This window comes from Ustilaginoidea virens, chromosome 1 (assembly GCF_000687475.1).
Source record: "Ustilaginoidea virens chromosome 1, complete sequence".
NCBI classification, from domain to species: Eukaryota; Fungi; Ascomycota; class Sordariomycetes; order Hypocreales; family Clavicipitaceae; genus Ustilaginoidea; species Ustilaginoidea virens.
In genome coordinates this window covers 6,983,397-7,004,056 of record NC_057316.1, presented here as the reverse complement: position 1 = coordinate 7,004,056, position 20,660 = coordinate 6,983,397, and the positions used below count along the sequence as shown (strand labels likewise).

At 56.9% G+C, this 20,660-nt stretch overlaps 8 protein-coding genes across 8 annotated transcripts; 5 read left to right on the top strand and 3 right to left on the bottom strand.

Moving 5' to 3' along the window:
- Positions 1-3: 3 nt before the first annotated feature.
- Positions 4-1,676, bottom strand: UV8b_01658 (uncharacterized protein; the record flags this gene model as incomplete). Its single annotated transcript, XM_043139156.1, has 2 exons — positions 4-1,556; positions 1,616-1,676. 2 exons carry the CDS (start codon positions 1,674-1,676, stop codon positions 4-6), a joined length of 1,614 nt encoding a protein of 537 aa, XP_042995090.1.
- A 563-nt stretch (positions 1,677-2,239) lies between these two features.
- UV8b_01657 (uncharacterized protein) lies at positions 2,240-2,770 on the top strand (the record flags this gene model as incomplete). Its single annotated transcript, XM_043139155.1, has 3 exons — positions 2,240-2,268; positions 2,456-2,686; positions 2,761-2,770. The coding sequence occupies 3 exons, from the start codon at positions 2,240-2,242 to the stop codon at positions 2,768-2,770; spliced, it is 270 nt and encodes an 89-aa protein (XP_042995089.1).
- Positions 2,771-3,248: 478 nt separating this feature from the next.
- Positions 3,249-4,816, top strand: UV8b_01656 (uncharacterized protein; the record flags this gene model as incomplete). The annotated part of the gene is made up of 4 exons (XM_043139154.1): positions 3,249-3,704; positions 3,787-4,031; positions 4,147-4,588; positions 4,652-4,816. 4 exons carry the CDS (start codon positions 3,249-3,251, stop codon positions 4,814-4,816), a joined length of 1,308 nt encoding a protein of 435 aa, XP_042995088.1.
- Positions 4,817-5,048: 232 nt separating this feature from the next.
- Positions 5,049-7,324, bottom strand: UV8b_01655 (uncharacterized protein; the record flags this gene model as incomplete). The annotated part of the gene is made up of 5 exons (XM_043139153.1): positions 5,049-5,392; positions 5,706-5,997; positions 6,099-6,719; positions 6,809-7,044; positions 7,276-7,324. The coding sequence occupies 5 exons, from the start codon at positions 7,322-7,324 to the stop codon at positions 5,049-5,051; spliced, it is 1,542 nt and encodes a 513-aa protein (XP_042995087.1).
- Positions 7,325-7,402: 78 nt separating this feature from the next.
- On the top strand, positions 7,403-8,139 carry UV8b_01654 (uncharacterized protein; the record flags this gene model as incomplete). The annotated part of the gene is made up of 2 exons (XM_043139152.1): positions 7,403-7,815; positions 7,851-8,139. 2 exons carry the CDS (start codon positions 7,403-7,405, stop codon positions 8,137-8,139), a joined length of 702 nt encoding a protein of 233 aa, XP_042995086.1.
- A 3,919-nt stretch (positions 8,140-12,058) lies between these two features.
- Positions 12,059-14,596, top strand: UV8b_01653 (uncharacterized protein; the record flags this gene model as incomplete). The annotated part of the gene is made up of 6 exons (XM_043139151.1): positions 12,059-12,098; positions 12,313-12,800; positions 13,035-13,085; positions 13,221-13,465; positions 13,540-13,667; positions 13,878-14,596. The coding sequence occupies 6 exons, from the start codon at positions 12,059-12,061 to the stop codon at positions 14,594-14,596; spliced, it is 1,671 nt and encodes a 556-aa protein (XP_042995085.1).
- Positions 14,597-15,754: 1,158 nt separating this feature from the next.
- Positions 15,755-17,934, top strand: UV8b_01652 (uncharacterized protein; the record flags this gene model as incomplete). Its single annotated transcript, XM_043139150.1, has 3 exons — positions 15,755-15,856; positions 15,938-16,680; positions 16,797-17,934. The coding sequence occupies 3 exons, from the start codon at positions 15,755-15,757 to the stop codon at positions 17,932-17,934; spliced, it is 1,983 nt and encodes a 660-aa protein (XP_042995084.1).
- A 567-nt stretch (positions 17,935-18,501) lies between these two features.
- On the bottom strand, positions 18,502-19,390 carry UV8b_01651 (uncharacterized protein; the record flags this gene model as incomplete). The annotated part of the gene is made up of 2 exons (XM_043139149.1): positions 18,502-19,103; positions 19,183-19,390. 2 exons carry the CDS (start codon positions 19,388-19,390, stop codon positions 18,502-18,504), a joined length of 810 nt encoding a protein of 269 aa, XP_042995083.1.
- Between the last annotated feature and the right edge of the window lie 1,270 nt (positions 19,391-20,660).

The following is a 20,660-nucleotide window of genomic DNA, read 5'->3' as shown; positions in this document are numbered from 1 at the left end:
GCCTTATTTTTTGTCTGCCTTGGTTGTGGCATCCTGTTGCTCAACAAGCCGAGCTTGTTCACCCTCAGCGTCAACCATTTCGCTGGCCAACTTTTCCTCAACGCCTGCCGCTTCAGCAGTATGGAGTCTCTCTTCCTTCTCATCAATGTCCTCGACATCACGAGGAGTAGCCATGCCCGTGCTCTGGCTCTCTTCGTTCTGTTCATTCTCCTCCTCGATAAGCTCTTGCTGCTCCTTGAGAACTTCCAGACGCTGCTTGTTGGTGGCAGCGCCCTCGGCATTGTGAACCTCGAGCTCAATCTCGTGGAAAAGCTCCTCGGGGATGGAGGACAACACGCCAACTAGCGCATCCACCTGGCTTGCACCTTCACCAGACCCCTGACCATACATGTATGCATTGCTAAGTACAAGCAGGGTCGAGGGGACGCCTTCCTTCAGACGAAGATCGAGCCACGACTGCAGGTCAGTGCGCATACGGGCCGGGGACACGCTATGCGTTCTGATACCGCGAGCGGCACAGGCCATCTGCAATTCCGATACCGTCAAGCTGTCGACACCCTCGAAACTAATGGCCTTGTCGTCTCGTTTGATCTGTCTCATGCGGTGGCGAATCTGGTAGCGCAGCATCATGTCCGTCCCAAAGGTGTTGAGGTTCATGTATCGGCACATGGACACCAACTGAGGGCGTGAGAGGTTGTCAAGAGTCATGTCGTCGCGGAACACCTTGCAGACCTTGATGACGTCCTGGTGCGTGGGTGTTTCGCCAGTCGAACGAACTTTTCGAAAGAAGTTCGCAAACTCTTCCTTTTGAGCGGTAGCCTGGCTCAGTGGCAAGCCTGTTTCCTTGAGAGTCTGTCGCAAGAAGGTGCTCACCTCCTTGCGGGTGGAACGCAAAACGGTGGCCTTTTTTTCTTTTGACTTTTCTCCTTCAAAGGTGCTTGGAAGCATGTTGGGGAACAGCTTCAAGGCCAAGGGAAGGAGTGCTTCACCCAGAGGTACAATGATGAAAACAGAAAAGGGAACCAGACGTCCCAGATCCTGCACAGTTCGTCGGAGTTGCTTGTTTTCTCTTCGGGTCAAATCATACCCGGCAGCCATCTTGAGAGCCAGTCTCCAGCTGATTTTGACTTCGGTAGCAAGCAGCTTGCTGCCGTCCCAGTAGTGTTGGGCTTCTTTCTTGACCTTTTGCCACATGGTGAGCTTCTTTTCCTGCTTCTCTGCCTTGGTCATCTCCTTTTCGTGCGCAAGATTGTCCATCTTGGTAGCCAATTCGGTCATTTGAGCTTCCTCCGTGGTTGTGTCTGGTTGACTGGTTCCTGCTGACGCCGTCTTGGCATCGCCGTCTTTGGCCGCGGCAGCGTTGTTTCCCTTGGGCAACGGCTTCTTAGCCTGTTCCATGTTGAACCCCGGAGGTGGGCCGGTATGAGTGTCGGGTCGATGATGATCGGTGCTGACGAATCGCCCGGGGATTAACAGAGCCAATGCTGACACTTTTGACTGTCTACCCACATGCCTGGCCATCAACGCGGGCGTGAGACCTCGTGAGAGAACCTGAGCTACCGGATTTTAGCAACAACGGGAGCCCGATGAGCAAGATTGGGAGCAGCATGCTTACCATTTCCTAGCAAGGGGTTCCTCACAGCAGCCCTTCGGGCTACGGCTGCAGATGCGCTCATGATGGAGCACCTTTTGGAATTAAGAAGTGGAATGGTGGATGAAAAAAGGGCAGTATCAAGGAAAATAAGGTGCTGCTGTGTTACAAGGACATGTATGCGGCCCGCGCTATAGTGGATCGATGATAGTTGCCGGTCGTTTGATGGTAAGAGAGGATGTAGAGATTATGTGGCATGCTTTGCAGAGGCAGCACTCGGAAATGCGACGGTAGAAGGATCGATCCATGGCGTGGCCAACAACCGGAACGGGGCGTAAACTATCCTTACTTGCCAGGTACAGAGTACGGCGTAGTCCGTAGCCTGTGTGCGATCCAACGGTACAGGGTACATAGCGTGTGCACTCCCTACCTGTAAGCACCAATCACCGACTAGGCCCAAATCGTATATTGGTTGAGGTCACGTGAAGACACCTACCGTTCTCAACGTATCAGCGGCCAGCCAATCCAAACCAGTCAAGAAACCCACCACCAGCGTCCACAACTTGGAGGGAGCTTCGACAAGTTTCATGAACCATCTCTCATGGCAGGAACTTTGAGCTAAATTCACCAACTTTTCCTCTCAAGGAAATGCGAAAAAAAAACCATGATTACTGGTTGTATGAAAAAAGCCAAGTGAGCGCCCTACCATGTAGCGATGAATAACAGTTACAATGACGCCAAGGAGGCATAGAGAAAGCGATTCAGCAACTTGACAACGCGTCGAGCGAAACCAAGACCGTGCAGGCCATGTAAGAGGCACGTTTCAATATCGCGCTGGGACATTGTTAGATGACGGCTGCCCAGCCTAATTCCGAGGAGGAAGCTAGGCTCAGCTGTGGGCCGGCGCCATGTGAAGAAGCCTCAATTGTCACGATGCCTCGGAAATGAAACCCAACCGAGACTTCAATGCGGACCGAGCACGAGTAGCCCATCGGAATATGAATCAGCCTGGTTCATAACTGCCTATTTTATAGCACATCCACCCAAAGACTTAAGCCGAAACTCAAGCCCCACCACACCCGAAAGCCTTAACAAGTGAGTCACTTTCGAAACACCATAGCAACGTTCTCAGCTTCGCTGGCAGGACGCCTGACTAACCGAGCAAATAGCCACACATAAGCAACTTCGCATTCAGTACTTGATGGTATAAACTCCACAACCTTGATCCCTTGTGCCAGCATTATCAGGCCACATTCGAGATTCTGTGACTATGGTTACGAGACCCGTTGCTGCATCGCTACTATCACTAGCAGCGGACGACACCCGTTACGAGGTTTGATCTCCGCTTTCACATCGTCTATAACGCCCTTTGAAACTCTAACCGAGGAAAAGGGACATGGTAGTGCGCCGAAACCGCCCGAAGAAACTGAAGGCAACAACACGCGCGTACCCACCAGTGGATACACAGCCGTAAGAGAAAAATAAAAAAAAATGGAGTCATGCTCGGCTTTGTATTTCTCAAAGCCGATGCTAAGAAGCATCGTTGAAAGAAAAGAAATTGAGAATAATAACAAAGACTGCAACGAGTTGCTCTTCTTTTCCTCTACATGTAAAGTAGAGGTCATCGGCTGCAACTTGCTGATGAGAAGCACTACCCATGGCAGAACACGCGTCGGGAAAATTGCGTCCTCTAACGGCACCAGACACCGCGGACGAGGTAGGCTGGGATCCTCAGGATCTACCGCCAAAGGATGAAGCCCACCTTGATACATGGCGAGGATGGGTAGTCGTCGCGGCGGCATCATGCTCCTTGTTCACATACATGGGCGTGATTTACTCGTGGGGCATACTGCAGGCCAACATGGCAGACACAAGAGGATACTCGCTCACAGCGCTCACCTTTGTCGGATCGCTGGCGACGTCGTTCATGGTCTCGGCGTGTATACTGGTTGGCAAGATGGTGAGGAAGTTTGGATACAGGGACGTGGCGCTGGCGGGAGCGGTATTCGCAGGGCTGGGCGAGTTCCTCTCGAGCTGGGTTGTCGGACACCTGTGGGCATTGTTTATCACCCATGGGGTCTTGTTCGGAATCGGCGGTGGCCTGACAATTTTGGTATGTCAAACCCCGGAGAGTCTTGCAAGCAGGGCGAGACACGAGAGATGCTTACAAAACGTAGCGCTAACGGCTCGCTCAGCCTTGCTCGACTGCCCCATTGCAATGGTTTCGAAAACACAGAGGCCTCGCGACGGGCATTGTCTTTGGCGGAGGAAGTCTGGGAGCGGCAGCCATGGGTGTTGTCGTCGACAAACTCGTCGACAAAGTTGGTGTCGAGTGGACTTTTCGACTGCTGGGCTTTTTGCTTTGGGCTGTTTGTCTCCCAGCTGCGTATTGCATCAGGCAACCGCACACGTCAACGTCCCTGGTTCCCAAGCTGCAATGGTATGAGAAATTGATTATTCGCCTGGGGTTTTTTTTTTTTTTTTTTTTTTTTGCGACTTGTGGTTCTCGGCGAAGCCACCACACCCTGCATCCATCCACTGACACCTTTTACCAGGTATCGATGGAGGGAACCCGAGTTCCTTGTTATTCTACTCGGTGGCGCCATTTCGTGTATCCCGGTCTTTGTCCCTCCATACTTCATCCCCGTGTTTGCCAAATCCGTCAGCCAGTCGGGGTCAACGGCCGTTATTGCCCTCACGGCATGGAACCTTGCCTCGACGTTTGGCCGCGTCTTCGCAGGCTACGCTGCCGACTCTTTCCTGGGCCCTCTGAACAGCATCATCGTCTCGCTCTTCCTGAGTGGCGTGAGCGGGCTGTGCATCTGGCCCTTTGTCACTAGCTTCGGCCTGTTGATCTTGTTCGCCGTCGTCAACGGTATCGGCTGTGGTTCCTTCTTCAGCCTGTTTACGGTAGCCGTTGGCGCGTTGTTTGGGGCCGAAAACACTATGGGAATCCTGCCTATCTTATGGCAGGCCTGGATATTCGGTTACTTCCTGGTACGTTCCCCCTCCCCCCCCCGGGCCAAGTACTCTGAGGGAGCTGCGCTGACGCCAATGCAGGGCACGCCGATCGCCGCAGGACTGTACTCGCTGGCGGGCGCAGAATCCGGCGTCGCGTCGTATCGACCAGCGGCATACTATGCGGGAGCGACATCGTTTGCCGGCATGCTCTTCATGGTCGCACTTCGACTCATGAAGACGAACAAGATACTGGCGCGGGCGTGATGGGGGCTTACCGCTTCGCAAACTCCGCCTTGACCATGATGGGGAAGGGGCCAAGTGCATTCATGGGTAAAAGGGCGCAAAAGCAGGGTGCTCGTTATTTGTTATAATCTGGCGCCCGAGGCTGATGTAGTAATTGGTTGTATGGAATGATGTCCCCTGAAAAGATATGCTTGCACGACCAAGCCTTCCATGTACCGCGGGCAGGGCAACGGAGTGTCCACCTGCTTGCAAATTACGTCTCTTCAACTGCTAGCCACCACTTGAGACCATGGCCCCCGCTCGTCCAGGTTGCTGCGTACGTTGGCGATGAGCCGGTTCGAGGGCACACCCGCATCCCTGTTTGAGCAGGTCCGTCCGGAGGCGTTGGATGGAATCGGCTTTCTTGCCGCGCCCCTCGACGATGCTCGTCCGACCAAATCAGAATGCTCAACTCGTGAACCCATCGATGGACAGTCGTGTCAGAGCCGGCTCTTCTCCTGCCCTGGAACAGGCTGCGGTCTCCCAGCGACACCGTCGTGTGAGCCCATGTGACACGGTTCTGAGCACGACCCCGCGCGAGGATTCCGACTGCCGCTTCTTTTTAGGGCATCAGTCTATGTACAGTATACGATGCCTAGTTGAGAAGGCGCAGAAGCCGGCGAAGGGAGGCGTTGCATGTGCACCACGAGCAACCGCTTACGTCAAAGAGGGTGGCGATGCTTTCCGTAGCTGCCTCACGGAGGACCAGAGACTGCGGTATATAAAGGTCTTTCCAGAACCAAGAGTCACGCACATGGTAGTGGTTGGAACGCGCGGTTTTCGACGCCGACTTGCGCTTCGCACCTCTGCCCCAAAGGGGTTTCCCGAGACTACGACCAAAGGCGAGCGTGCAAATGTCGAAACCACCGACCGGGATTTTCTCGCTCGAGTAACAGCCAGCATGCGCTCTGATCCTCCCCAGCGCTCAAAGGTCGAGCCATGCCCCTTTCCGGGATTAGAAGCACGAGATTGCGCATCCGAGAGTCGCCCAGGCATTCCATGAGGAGGAGGCCCTTACGATCTCCGTTCAGTAGCGATGCAAAACGGCATCGGGTTTCCGGCCCGGGTTTATCCAAGGACACGGGGAGCAGTGCAGAGCGTGCATGCATGATGGCGGTGGCAGTGCCAGGGAGACTCCCCCGCGAGAAGCGCTCCTCTTGCTCCTGCGGGAAAGCGCTGGATCATACGGCCTCGCCACGCCGTGCCCGTGCCCCGGGGAAGTTGCGCCTCGCTCATGAAGAGCGCTGAACGGCAGAGCCTGTACGACCTGGACTTGGGTGCCCTGCGGCAGCTCCACAAACGATAGCCTCACGATGAAGCGCATAATGACGACGCGATGAGGAGCGTCTGCCCCAGTGGCGGACGGGTCAGAGACCGGCCTCCTTGTCGCGGCTAGAGTGGTTCCGATGAATGATGCACCACCCTCTGGCATCGGTTCTGCCGGGCCGAATCGGGGGTCGGATTCGACAGAGACGTTGATTGCCTTGGGGTGGCTCCGTTGGATAGATGTGGGAGACGGGGGTCGAGGGACTGGCGGACTGCGTGGGATGACTTTGAGCTGGCTGCTGCTGTTGCTGCTGTTGCTGCTGTCGCTGCTGTTGCTGCTGTCGCTGCTGTTGCTGCTGTCGCTGCTGTTGCTGCTGTTGCTGCTGTTGCTGCTGTCGCTGCTGTCGTTGCTGTCGTTGCTGCTGTTGCTGCTGTTGCTGCTGTTGCTGCTGTTGCTGCTGTTGCTGCTGTTGCTGCTGTTGCTGCTGTCGCTGCTGTCGTTGCTGTCGTTGCTGTCGCCGCTGCCGCTTCTGTTTCTGCTGCCGCCGCTGCAGCTGTTCAGTTGAAGGCCATGATGCGTGGACAGCTCAAGCTCACTTTGCTCGGCTGCTCGCCGAGACTGACGCGCGTCAACACACGACTTGATGCCGCAACGTCGTGGTACTGGGCTCTCGCTGCTGCCGCCCTGTGTCGTGGGTGGGTTTTTACATCAATGTCAATGTCCAAGGCATCTCTGGCAAGGGGCAGTACCAGAGCGGCGAGTCTGCGGGCATCGTGAGTTTGTTTGGCTGCGGTTTGGCTGCGTTTGGCTGCATCCACGTCGATGGTGGATCTGAAGGAGGAGCTGCCAGTTGCCCGCGCGCGTCGCACGCCAGGCCAGATCACATCAGTCCCTTGATCATGCCGCCGCTGTCGCCCGTCGCCATCGCCATCGCCATCGCCGTCTTTAGGGACCGTTGGGTGATGTTTGCCGTCAGCAAACGGACTGGAGGCAGCAAGACAGTCGAGTTCAACGGGAGTCGGGGAAGGAGCGAATCGTATGTAACCTGCACCGTACCGCAGTTACTCCGCAGGGCGTGCATCTAGCGCCTAGCGTCGCGGCCCCCACAACCCCGCCCCAGCAGACCAGACCCAGGTCGCGACTCCCGAACCACATGCACATACCCCGTACATACATTTCAAAGCACCTGGTTCTTGCGCCAACGGCGAGATGCATCCCGGCATGGCGACTTGTCTGGCGCCTGGCCCATGTCCAGATTTATTGCCACGCAACCCCGACCAGGGAATGGCAACAGCAGAAACATGGGAATCGATCCGTCGTCAAACGTACCGACCAACACTCGTTTGCCGTCAGACACCTCGAAAAACAATCAGGTCAGAGCTGGGGGGGGAAAAGCATCACAGCGTCACGGGGGGGCTTGTGGTGAAGGTGATGGATGGCTCACGATTTGCGCAGCCACCCACGGCAATGGCAAGCCAGACATCTGGCGGCATGCATCATCTCGTGCGCAACGTAGACGTTGCCGAAACGAAGCAGCGGACGGAGGCAGTTCGCTGGCTTGTCAGTATTTCGTTCTTGGCCAGCCGCCCGTTTGCATGACATCAGCGGCGGACGGGGCACGACGGCGCGCCGTTGGCTTGTCAGGGGTTTGCTTGGGGCCTGGCCTGGCCTGGGCTCTGGAGTCTGGAGCCGCCGTTGCCGCCGAATGCTCCCGGTAAATGTAAATCAGTTATGCCTGGTGCGTACCAGCCTACGTTTGCGAGGGCGCAAGGGGGGACCAGCGACCAGGATCTTATGGCACCCGCCTTCAGCCTCATTTCTGGACTTGCTACGCGACAGCGCTGTGATGACAGCCGTAGGATGGTCGAGCCTGTGTAGCCTGGCTGTTCGTCAGCAGCTTTCTGCAAAGCAGAGGGTTCCAGCTGGGCAACGCAGTCAGAAAAACACTGGCGGACGGAACATGCGTCATCGACCCGTGTTGCCGTGTCTTGGTGTGCAAGGTTTGATCGCTGACCTCGTGGAGACGACCAGCAACTGATTACCCGAGTATCTCGGGTTCAAGATCCTGGACCTTTGAAAAGCATCCGTCGCCCCTTGATGCCGTGATGTGATGGCTGTAGCCTTGTGGGCGGCGCTGCGACGGGCGTCACGAGAGCAAGGATCGCGCGTCACGAACTTTGTTTTCCGCGCGAGCAGGAGCATACCCTGTATTTACGGTGTTGCCCCTTGGGCGATGGACAAAGCCTGCCATCATCATATCATGTACACAACTTATAGTGATGATGTGAGGAACTAGATCAAACTAGGCAGTAAACAAGATATTCTTTACTTTTAGGAGGCAGGGTGTGTTTTATTGTTAGACCCGGTCACGCAGATATCTGGCCTCGGGGTTGTCCAGATTCCCGACCTGCCTGGGCCTGGGGTTTGTTCGATGCGTCAAGTTACTGCTTGCTGCGGAGTAGTTGTGTCTACTGCACAAACAAGCGCGCAGATGGGCTTGGGTAAAGGGCCCTTGAGCGGAATTTTCACCCCGTGCCCCCTTCTTCTTGTGCACATGGCGCTGGGATTCAAGCAGGGCTGCGCAATGATGATTGCAAGCAAAGATGCAGTTGGCCCTGGGTTCGTGCAGTAGGGGTCTGGTCTGGTCCCAATGAGTAGACTTGGTAGAGAAACACATCCCCCTGGGCGGCCGGAGCTGAGGATGACGACAAGGTCTCGAGAGGGGCCATCTGATGTGGGAAAGGGAGCGGGCAAGTCACGCTTTGATTGGCGGCGTTGGCGGAGGATAATCCGGGCTTGAATTTACTGCAACATCCGTCTGTGGTCCGTTACCAGTACACACCACTTGCGCTGCAGAGTGCAGAGTGCAGAGGTACAAGGGACTGGGTCCATGTTTGGCAAGCTAAGCGATCCGAGCAACGGCTGCAGAGGAACCAAAAAAAAAAAAAAAGAGCCCCTCCCCCCCCCCCCCAAAAAAAAAAGGGTGACCAAGGTCATCATGTGTTTTATGTTTACAATCTTGCACTGTCCATTGACGTTTTCGAGCCTTGCAGGACCCGCAAGGTGCCGATGCAAAGTGTCTCAGGACAGGGCGGGCGGGCGGGCGTGCGTGGGTTTTCCGCATGGAGTGTTTTATCGAGGCGGGATCAAGGTGAAGGGGGCCGAGGTGACGAGGTCCTGTGCCGTGAAGATAGTAAACACGTCGACCTGGGCCTTGGGAACGTTGACTCGGCTGGTGGATTTGATTTAATCTGCTCAGGGCTTGGCATCGGTCGCGGCAAGACAGGACAGAGGCAGGCACCCAGCCAAGCGTGGGCGCAAGGGGCCGGTCGTAACCCGTGCGTGATTGGCGGCGTCAGCTGGGAGCCACTGAGCCGATTGGCCCATGACGTATGTCCGGCCGTCATGGGCAGACGTACGTCCGGACGTACGGAGTAGGAAGGAATTTTCCTTCCTCCGAACTTGAGCTTTCTCGCTTGCTTACCACTTTTTTTTTTTTTTTTTTTTTTTTCCCGCCTCTTCTCCCTGCCGGCTCTCACGATACGCAGGGGAAGATTAGGAAAGGAAAAAAACGGAAAAAAAAAAAAAAGAGAAAGAAGCAAAGGCCCTAGGGTGACCAAAAAAAAAAAAAAAAAAAAACATTGAAAATCAGGGCCAGCCAGAAGCCGCCCTGGACAGCGCAAGACAGCGGTCGCCGTGGGCTGACATGATATCATAGCCCCAGGGGACCAAAGCCGTGTGCCCCCGTTGCCATTACGTCGCTGCTGATGGAATGAATAACGCCAATGCCGTCTGGTGTGCCCGTGCAGGCCACCAACGTGGCAGCGTCACCATTGACCAACAGCCGGACCAGAGAAAAAAAAAAGCCGTCAATACGTGAGGGGGCGCCACCTAGGCCTTTCTCGGGTGTCTGTGTCTGGTCTCATTGACTCGTCCTCAAGCCAGGCCCATCGTGTTCCCGGCCGCGCCAGAGACTTCTTGCGCGGGTTGCTCTCCGGGTGCTGGCCAATGAGGGCAGGCACGACGGGGACAATGCAATGCCCGGCACCTTGTGTGCGTGATTGCTCCATAACGTCTAGTACTCGCTGCTGCTGTCAACGCAACCTAGGGACTCGGGACTTGGTCAATGCTTGCGACCGACCGACCAAACCCGCCCAGCGCGTGTCATCATCGGCAGGCCAAGGCCAAGCACCGCACCGCACGCCAGCAAAATAGCTCGTGCCGATGGCAGATTGCGCGAAAGCAAGGGAGGACCCCGGTTCGCTACTGTACGTGGTACATGGGTACTTGGTTACCCTCCGTCATCCCGCCCCGCGCGCGCTGGGGGGGGGGGTTTCGATCAACCTCGCCAATGACAATCTGAGGGGTTCATCAATGCTGGATGGATAATGTTTTAATGTTTTTTTTTTTTGGGAAAAACCTTTCAGAGGGCTCACGGGGAGGCGTGCAGCGCACATAATAGACATAATAGTCAAATGCGCCCGCTCCGCTGCTGAGATCAATTCCAGTCGGGTGGGGGGTGGCCCAGCAGGCCTCGCTTGGCTGCTGCCACCACCGTTCGTCATTTGCCCCGCCGTGCATGACGGCTCCAGTCGGTCGGTCTCTTGTCAACTGCCTCGTCATCAATTCGCGCAGCGGGCCATTCCACAGGCCATGCATCTTCTCCGGCCGCCGGGGCTTAACATCTGATATCAGGGACGTTCCATTCCTCTGCTTGGTTCGCCCCGTCCGCCTGGTTCGCCTGGTTCGCTTGCTTGTCCAGGTCCCCCCCCCTCCCCTCCCCTCCCCCCCCCTTCGACCATCTGCGAAGAAAGATATATATTAAAAAAAAAAAAAAAAAAAAAAAAAAAAAAAAAAAAAGAGAGAATAAAAAAGGTGACCTCATTGTTTCAAAAAGCCCAGGTGCAGACGCCCCCACCGCGTCATATCGCTATCGCTAGCGCGCAAGGTCTGCGTGCGAGAGCGCCGAGAACAGGAAAACCAGGCCCAGGGCAGAGGGAAGGCGCTCCCCTCCATTGATAAACCCGGTTTTGTCGTCCCGGGCAGGGCACACAGCGGCAAGCCAAAGCCCACGAAGCCCACGAAGCCCGCATACGCATACGCAGCCCACGCAGCCCACGCAGCCCGCAGCACCGGGCACGCAGCACGCGACTGCAGACAGGAAAAAGTTTCAGGCTGGGCTCTCCGTCGCTCTCCGTCAAGCTCCGTCAAGCTCCGTCAAGTCAAGCCTTCTCTGTCCAGAGTCCAGAGTCCAGAGTCCAGAGTCCAGAGTCCAGAGCCCAGAGTCCAGAGCCCAGACCAGACTTGACTTTTTCTTTCTTCCAGTCTGCTTCCCTTCCCTATTCATCACTTTCCCACGCCACGAGCGCTGCCCCTCGTAAGCAAACACTAGCCCACCTCATCCCCCTTCTACGTTTTGGAATCCACCGTTCCAGACTCGCCCTCACCCGTATTTTCCTCGCCTTCGCCTTCACCCTCGCCTCTATTCTGTCGTCAAATCTGCCCTGTCAGACCGGACATACTGTCTTCCCCGCTGCCCTGTTCGACTGTCCAGCAACAGCGTCGTCGCCATCCACCCCGCTCTTGCTTCCTCTTTCAACTTGGATGATTGGGTTTTATATCCTGTCCTGTCAAAAGTCAAACCGAGATAGACGGGTTTCGGGCCTGACGATTCTGCATCTCGCACTTCCCGTCTCCTCGCCATAAAACACCCACCCCCTCTCCTCCCGCATCATTTCCGCCGCTGTACAAACCAGAAATCACAGCGCTACTTTTTTTTTTTTGTTCCAAACTCCCGAGTGCCGCCAGCCCTCCGCGTCTTCTCTTTTACTTTTTTGCTGTTGTCTCGGCGCACTGCCTTTGGACCTGGTTTGGATTTTGTAGACATTGTCTTTCGGCCGGAAATTCAACAAGCAACACTTCCGAGCCGCTGGTCAGCGCTCCTGGTCACAGCAGCCATGTCGACAATCCAGCAGCTCAAAAATTTCATCCGCCATGGTATGTGTGTCTGTCACATGTATCCCACCGTTTATACATTCTGCAGTCTAAATTCATGACGGCACCCCCGCTCGGCCATTCTGTCATTCACGTCTAGCTGTGCCCCCCCCCCCCCCCCCCCCCCCTCCCCCTCTGCCCTGGATGGCTACTGTCTATTCGCGCATCCTCTCAATCGCTTCAGATGTACTGATTTTGACCTTCCTTTTGCCGTTAGGTAAACAAGCGCGCACCGTCAATATAAACGACGATACACCCCGCAAGGATGATATACCAGCGCCTCCCGCGCCACCAGCCGTCAACCAAGAAAGAAAATTAAACATCTCTGACCCAGCTCTTCATCATCATATCCCTCATAAAGAGCCCTTGGAGGCTTATTCAGAGGCACCAGGGGATGCCCAAAATCGCGCCGCTCAAGCTGGCATCGCTGCTGCCCATCGAGTCGAACCTGCGCAGGATGTGGACGGAAATTCCAGAGGCACATCCAAGAAACGCGTCGATGACGCCAGCCTCGCCATGTTAGTTGCAGAGGAAAATGCAAGCAGGACCAAGTTCCCTCGCTATCCCGGCCTGGAACGATGGGAGTTGATTGAAAAGATGGGCGATGGTGCGTTTAGCAACGTTTATCGCGCTCGTGATTTGCTAGGCGTTGCTGGCGAAGTTGCCATCAAGGTCGTTCGCAAATACGAAATGAACAGCCTGCAAGTAAGTGCCATTATCATTATGATGTGCGCGGATATACGTCGCTCGTTTCTCTTCTTCCGCCCAATTCCATCACCTGCTTTCCTTCTTGTCTCGCTGCGTGTGATTCATCTTCCCAAAAAAAAAAAAAAAACCCCCCCCCTCCTTACTTCCGCCACTGCTTTCCTTTGCGCGAGCCCGCTACGCGTTTTACGATCGATCGACTGGTTACCAACTGTTGGGCACTGCCCCGGATAGGGAGATAAGCATTTACATCCGGATTTCAAAAAGGCTCCGAAAGCAGCAGAGGTGCGAGAAAAACAACCTTTCTTTTCGTTACTTCCTGTCTTGGTTGGCTCCGTGTGGATAGCCCAGCACAACACTTGAAACGAATAGACATCCTTGGCCTGGATGCTAACCTTTTCTTTTTTCTCTTCCCGTTAGCGATCGAACATCTTGAAAGAGGTGCAGATTATGCGCCAGCTCGACCACCCCAACATCACCAAACTCATTGACTTCTCGGAATCCAAGCAGTACTATTACATTGTTCTGGAACTGGCTCCAGGTGGTGAGCTGTTCCACCAAATTGTCCGCTTGACGTACTTTAGCGAGGAGTTATCACGCCACGTCATCATTCGGGTGGCCAGAGCCCTGGAATATCTGCACGAGGAGAAGGGTGTCGTTCATCGGTGAGCATCTCTGGTGGTTGAGATTCACGGCTGTTATACTCTTATGATGGACCGGAAGCTGACGCGCACCTTAGCGACATCAAGCCTGAAAACATCCTGTTTTACCCCATCCCCTTTATTCCTTCAAAAGTTCCTAAACCAAGGCAACCCGGCGATGAGAACAAGGTAGATGAAGGCGAATTCATTCCGGGACTTGGTGCAGGTGGCATCGGCGAGATCAAGATTGCCGACTTTGGCTTATCAAAGATTGTTTGGGAAAGCTCCACGATGACGCCTTGTGGCACTGTGGGTTACACGGCCCCCGAGATTGTCAAGGATGAACGATACTCCAAATCCGTCGATATGTGGGCCCTGGGTTGCGTCTTGTACACGCTGCTGTGCGGCTTTCCCCCGTTCTATGACGAAAGCATAGAAGTGCTCACCGAGAAGGTGGCACGGGGACAATACACGTTCCTGTCCCCGTGGTGGGACGACATTTCCCAGTCGGCAAAAGAACTCATCACTCATCTCCTGACTGTGGACCCGGAGAAGAGATATACCATTCGAGAGTTTTTGGCTCACCCTTGGATACAAGGCACGGGTCCGACACCCCAGGAAAGGAGAAGATCTGAAGCCACCCTGCGGGCCTTTGATGCCGGCAACCTGGACGCCAAGAGATATGATTTCCGATCCCCCGGGGTGGTCAACCTGCGCGAAGTCTTTGACGTCAGCTACGCTGTGCATCGCCAAGAAGAGGAGGGCAAGCGACGTGCTCAGATTGGAGCTAGGGCTGGTGGCATGGGCAAACCTCTGGGTGGGTTGAACGAGGAGGATGAAGAAGATGAGGACCGGATGCAAGTTGACCCCAAGGGCGCCAACCGGGCGCTCAACGCCCCCGCCGCTGCCAGCACCCATGCGCTGGAGCAGAGCATGCGGCATGCCAATATTCGGGACCAGGAAGCTCACACCCGAGGCCGAGAACGCGAACGAGCTCCCGAAAAAGGCTATGGCCAACATTCTGCGGCAGTGACGGCTGCTGCTCGGCAACAAGTCCGAGACAGGAACAGGCACAAGGGTCCCTTTGAGCTGAACCTCGAAAATGCCACGCTACTGGGCAAAAGGGGCAAGAAGATACCTGCAATGGGTGCATAGATGAGGACTCGCGCTCCTAGTCGACAAGAGCTGCTCTCGACGCCACCGAAATCGATGCAGCAATTCCGCTGATGAGAGAGGGAATGGCGCCATTTGAGTCAAAAGAATTTTTTTTCTTTTCTTGCCCCGTTGGCGACAAAGCACGATATAGGAATAGAGAAGCAGGGAAAGGTAAATCTTCAATACGAGGAACAACCGTACCAAGACGGGGTGTTTGTAATCATGCGAGACGCTCTGGATGCAAAGCAGCTCTAGCCGCTATGCATGCAGCGTTGACTCTTTATGATGGGTGTTGTTTGGTTTGTCAGCCATCTGTCTGTGAGGAGCCATTATCGAAGACGACATTATCGTGGCGATATGCACAAGAGACTGCTGGCTCTCTCTTCTGTTCTTTTTTTCTCCCTCTTTTAGTTTGGTCTCGTTCGAATGGCGTGTGTTTGGACAATACAGTTGATGGCCCGGGATTCTTGGGGTTGCGTTGTCGAGATGGGAGGCTGAGGGAAGAATGATTTGTCGACGGGATCCGTGCTTTACATGCATTGCTTATTTGAACGGCGCGGCGGTTACACATATAGGAGTTTCTGGCGAACGTTGTACATTTGAGGTTGATGCCAACTGTGAGAAATGAGAAGAGGGACAAGCCACGGAGTCTTGTGAGGATGGCGTGCCGGTGTTTAGTGATGTTTCTTTTTTTCTCTTGTTTATTCTCTTTTGCTTGTTTTTCTTTCTTTCTTTCTTTCTTCCTCCTTTTTTTTTTCCATCTCCACGGCGGCATCCCATCACAAGGCCAAGCCAAGGAACTTGTGTTGACGGCTGGTGCAGCCGATTGCGCCTAGACAGGGCAGCTGTCACCTGTCAGCTGTCATCCCGTTACCACCAGTTGGCCGCAATTAAAACGAGCAGGTTACTGCTTTTGACCTTCCCAACACGGAATGTCAAGTAAGCCCCCGCAACTCAGATAAGGTAGGTACTTAGCTAAATCGAGCCGAGAGCCGGGGGAATGCGGGGGGTCACATCGATATATCGTGCCTGACAAGCCTTCAATATTGTCTGTTCCCGTTTGGCCGCCTCTACCTGTTGCTCTCTCACCTAGAGATCATCCCGTCAACCCTTGATTCATGCCCAGACTCGGACGCCTTCCTGCCTGATACACCCGCAATGACCGTCAAGCAGCTCGCCCCGTATGGGACGTGGCCCTCCCCCATCTCCGTGGATGCCGTCATCCACAAGACCAGAAATTTAACGTCTCCGCGAGTCAGCGTAACTATTACTCCCTCAAGCCCACGTTTTCTTGCAGCTCCAAACGCAACGAGCTGACATGCCCGGGGCCATCCCTCGCAGCGCAGAACTGGAAGGGCCTACTTCGTAGAGAGCACCTCTCAAGGCAGACAAACCATCATCGAAGTCACACGTGGCGGCAGCCTGAGAGATGTCTTGCCCGACGAGTACAGCGTGCAGAACCGCGTCTACGAGTACGGGGGCTCCAAATACGACGTTCTGCCAGACGGCAGGATCATCTTTTCCAACAGGGACGACACGGTCCGCCTTGTCGACCCCGACACGGGCGACGTCTCGCTCGTGCTCGCAAGCCCTGCGTCCAGATACTCGAGTTTCTGCTCCAGCAGCACTGCGCCACGGGTGCTGGCCATTGAAGAGGACCACACGTTCGACGAGCCGTCCAGAGTGCGCAACTACCTCGTCGCCATCAACGTGCGGACCGGCGCGGCCAAGAGGGTCGCCGCGGGGGCTGATTTCTATTTCATCCCGCAGTGCAGTTGGGACGGCACCCGGGTCTCGTGGGTGGAGTGGAACCACCCTGATTTGCCCTTTACGGCCGGCAGGTTGTTTGTCGCCGACTGGGCCGCCGACGGGACTGTCGAGAACGCCCGCCTTGTTGCTGGGGATCAGCGCGAGAGCGTAGCTGAGCCTCGATGGGGTCCTGACGGGTCGCTATTCTTCGCCAAAGAGGAGGGCCCGTACCGAAAGATTTACAGGCTGCGGCCTGGAGCCGAGTCCCAAGAAGAGATCCGGCTGCCTGGTCTTGATGATGCCGAGTTTGGGGAAGCCGGGCTGGGTGAAGGGAGGTGAGTTTTGGGGATTTTTCCTCTTTTTTTTTTTTTTTTCTTTTTTTTTGGTTCTTCTTTCTCTCGATCATATTATTGGGTGTGCTTCTTCTTTTACATGGCTGACTCTCATTTAGCCGTACGTTTGTGCCCCTGAGCAAAGATGTGTTGGCTGCCTCGGCGGTGACCAGGGGAGTTGGGCGCCTCATCGCAATAGATGTCACGACAGGTTCGTGGCACTACCTGATCGGGCCGGACCAGCTGTGCCACATGAGCGGCGACGCCATGGCTCGCTTGGACGATGCTTCGGTCATGGTGATCGGCAGCGGGACCGGCTCGCATCAAGCCGTGCACGTCATCAAGGTGGCAGACGCGCGCGGCAACAAAGTCGTGCGCGAGTCCACGGACGAGCACTTCCCGGCCCTGTGCTACTCGCGCCCGGAGCCGCTGAGGATTCGGTCCGCGGGGACGACGCGCCGTCGACACATCCACGGGTTCCTGTGGATGCCCCGCAACGCCAGGTTCGCCGCTCCGCCAAGCGACCTGCCGCCGCTCATCGTCAGCGTCCACGGCGGGCCGACCGGCAGGGCGGGGAGCGGGCTCGACCTGCGCACGCAGTTCTTCACGTCGCGCGGATACGCCCTCCTGCAGCTCAACTACACGGGCTCGACGGGCCACGGGCGCGAGTGCCGCGAGTCCCTCTTCGGCCGCTGGGGCGTCGTGGACGCCGACGACGTGGTCGAGGCGGCGCGCCACCTCGCCAGCCGCGGGCGCGTCAAGCACGGCGCCGTCGGCGTGACGGGCGCCAGCGCGGGGGGGTACACCGCCCTGCAGTGCCTGTCGAGGCACGCGGGCAGCTTCGCCGCGGGCGTCTGCGTCTGCGGCATCAGCGACCTCGAGTCCCTGGGCCGGGCGACGCACAAGCTCGAGAGCCACTACACGGAGCTCCTGGTGCTGGGCGATGGGGCCGGGGCCGGGGCCGGGGCGGACGAGAAGCGCCGAATCTACCGCGACCGGAGCGCGGTCCACCGCGCGGGGGCCGTGACGGCGCCGCTGCTCCTGCTGCACGGGCAGGCCGACACGGTCGTGCCGGTCGAGCAGGCTCGCGTCATGGCGGCGGCGCTGAGGGCGCTCGGCAGGGACGTCGACATCGTCGAGGTCGCGGGCGAGGGGCACACGTTCGCGAAGCCCTCCAGCGCGGAGGTCTGGCTGGTGGAGGAGGAGCGGTGGTGGAGGGAGAAGCTGCTTCGGGGAGGCGAGGGTGCACCGGCGTGACGAAGCCGCTTTGCCATGTGGGCGCCGTGTGGGCGCCGTGTGAAGATACATTTCAGCTGGGAGAGGGGGCAGCCGTCTGGTTGGTTGGCGCTGTGTTGCCGGCCCTGGTGTTTCACGAGGTCGGCTTGGCTTAAAAGACGGCCGCGTGGGTAAAGAAAGCAAAACACGGCGGGTGCTGCGCCCCATACCCGGATACAAGGTGGAACGGACTACATGCAATATCAAGGTCGAATTCGAATTTTTTTCCATCTCTACCCGACGATTCCGTCCAACGGCCGACCGGATTCGTCGGTTCTAGTCTGACGGGGTTGAATATAAAACCCACCGTCCCGGGACAGACGCGGGGGACTCGGTTGCGGAATCCACGGGCTACGTGCTACGTGTATCCCTCCTTGCCTGGTGCGACCTACCTGCGACGACATGCGCCTTGGGTCCTAGATGCATAACTTATTTTCAAAGGTCGAACGGCCTGAAAAGAAAGACGTTGGCCTGCCCGCTCGTGTATTGCAACAGTGGCAGCTGCGTCCCCCCCCCGGGCGACGATGCGGGTGCGAGCGGACGTGCCGGCTAGCAGCTTGCGTCGTCTTCGGCCGGCCAGAACAGCCAAGCCACCACCATGAGCGACTTCAGACCGGCCGCCATCCACAAGGCGCCTTGGATGCCAAACGACCCGTGCGACAACAGGCCTCCGACCACGGCCCCGGCGAGCAGCGCCACGGGCGCGGCGGCCCTGCGGTTCCTGTCCCCGTTGCGAGCCCTGAACAGGTCCTGGTCGGAGAACAGGTCGCAGTAGATGCTGGTCAGGACGACGCTGTTGAGGGCGTTGTACTTTAGAACGCGCGACGTCACGGCCTGCCCGCACGACTGGAAGGCCACCAGGGCCAGCGGCACCACGACGGTCCAGTCGAGAGCCCGCCCGTCCCGCTCGTCCTGCGGGACAGGCCTCCTCAGCGTCACGATGGCGGCGGCGGCGGCGACCAGCACGGTCTGGGCGGCAAAGGACGCGCACAGCACCCAGCGACGCTGGGGCGAGAAGTACCGGTGGAAACGGGCAAAGACGAAGGAGCCGGCGCAAAAGGACAGGAGCGAGGTGCCGGATTTGTAGAGACGGGGGGAGGTGGGCGGGTAGGCGAGCGACGCGAGGCCCAGGCCGACGAAGACGGTGTTTCCTGGGTCCGCGTGAGTACGGGGCGTCTGGCATTGTCATCGGGGGGGGAAAGGGGGGGGGGGGGGATGGTCGTTTGTTACCGGTTTGCATGGAGACAAAGGCGCCCCAGGCTTGGGTCGAGGCGCTGTCGAGCAGGCCCGTGACCACGTAGCACAGCAGCAAGATCAGGTCGGCGCGGGAGCGGGACACGTCGGCGTTTAATAGCCTCCGACAGCGCGCCAGCTTGGAGGGCGAGGCGGGCTTGTGGCCGAGCAGCGGCTGTCGTTCGCGGTCGCCTGGCGAGGCCATTCTTTGACGGGAGGGAGGAGGTATCGATTGCTGACGTTGCACGGCGCAGACGCACTCGGCACAGAAAAGTTACGGAAGCAGGGCAATCTAAAACTCGATCTATCGGCAGCCCGATGAGGTGGTTTGATTGGTCAATCTCTCTGTCCACGCAACGAAGCAGGTACGCCAATATCGAGCCTGGTTGGGGGGGGTTTTCTTCTGGTTGAATTTTTTCCGCAAGAGGATTCCAGGCTCCGAATGGCGGAGGACAGCGAGACGTATGTTACATACGTGGCCAGCAGGCAAGCCCCGGTAGCCGGGGCATAAGACTCAGACGGTGGGCCTAGGAGCTGTGGACGCAGCTGAGTCGGTGAGGAAACCGAACCACGCAAGTGGACGGACCCATGTGTACGGGCGTATTAAACCACGATGGCCTCGTTGGCGCGTTAGTACTGTGGCCCGGGGGAGAGGTGGGGGGGAGGCGCTTTGGGGGAGAAGCACATGCCGGGCAGGAGGACCTTTGGCGCACAGCGGCACTTTGTGGTGCCGCGGTCGCGGTTGGCCGAGTCGGTCGCGACTTGGTTGCAGGTGCGGGCGACGATGGGGCAGGGCAGCAGGGCGCCAGGCACCTTCCTGTTCCTCGTGGATTTTGTGGCACGATGTGATGTCATGGCTGCGTTGGACCAAACCAGCAAGCAGCAAGTACGGACACACCTGGGCTTATAAACAGGCATCGATGAAATAGGCATCGATGAAATAGGCCCCGTGTCTGGATTCACCGTCGCTACAGGCGACTAGGCAACTGCTCTGGCGTACAAAGAGGCATACACCCGTTTGGCTGGTTCTGCACGCACTTTGATGGGCTCTATCTAGGTACTCTGCTCTGCGGCTGACGAAACCATCTGCAACCCCAACGACTGTGACAGACGACCGTGACAGGACAGCATCCGAGCCTCCCGACATTGGACGCCAAGATGGCCCGTACGACGCCGCCATCTACGCACGACACGGCGATGAATCGACATGGCAGCAATGGCAGCAATGCAGGGGCCAAGCCAGGCAGGGCGGCTCGTAGCAGGGCCAAAGCATTAGACTTCGGAATCCCAAATCCTACAAACTTACAAAGGATCCCCAAAGCCAGGCTGGTCATCCCCCACGCAGCAGGCAGGCAGACATGGCGGCGTCGAGACAGCAGCAAGCCGCACCCCGATTCTCCAACACACCAACAAAAGATGGGCCTGACCCCCCAGTACCCGTGCCAGCAGGACAGGACAGCAGGCAGGCGGCTCCT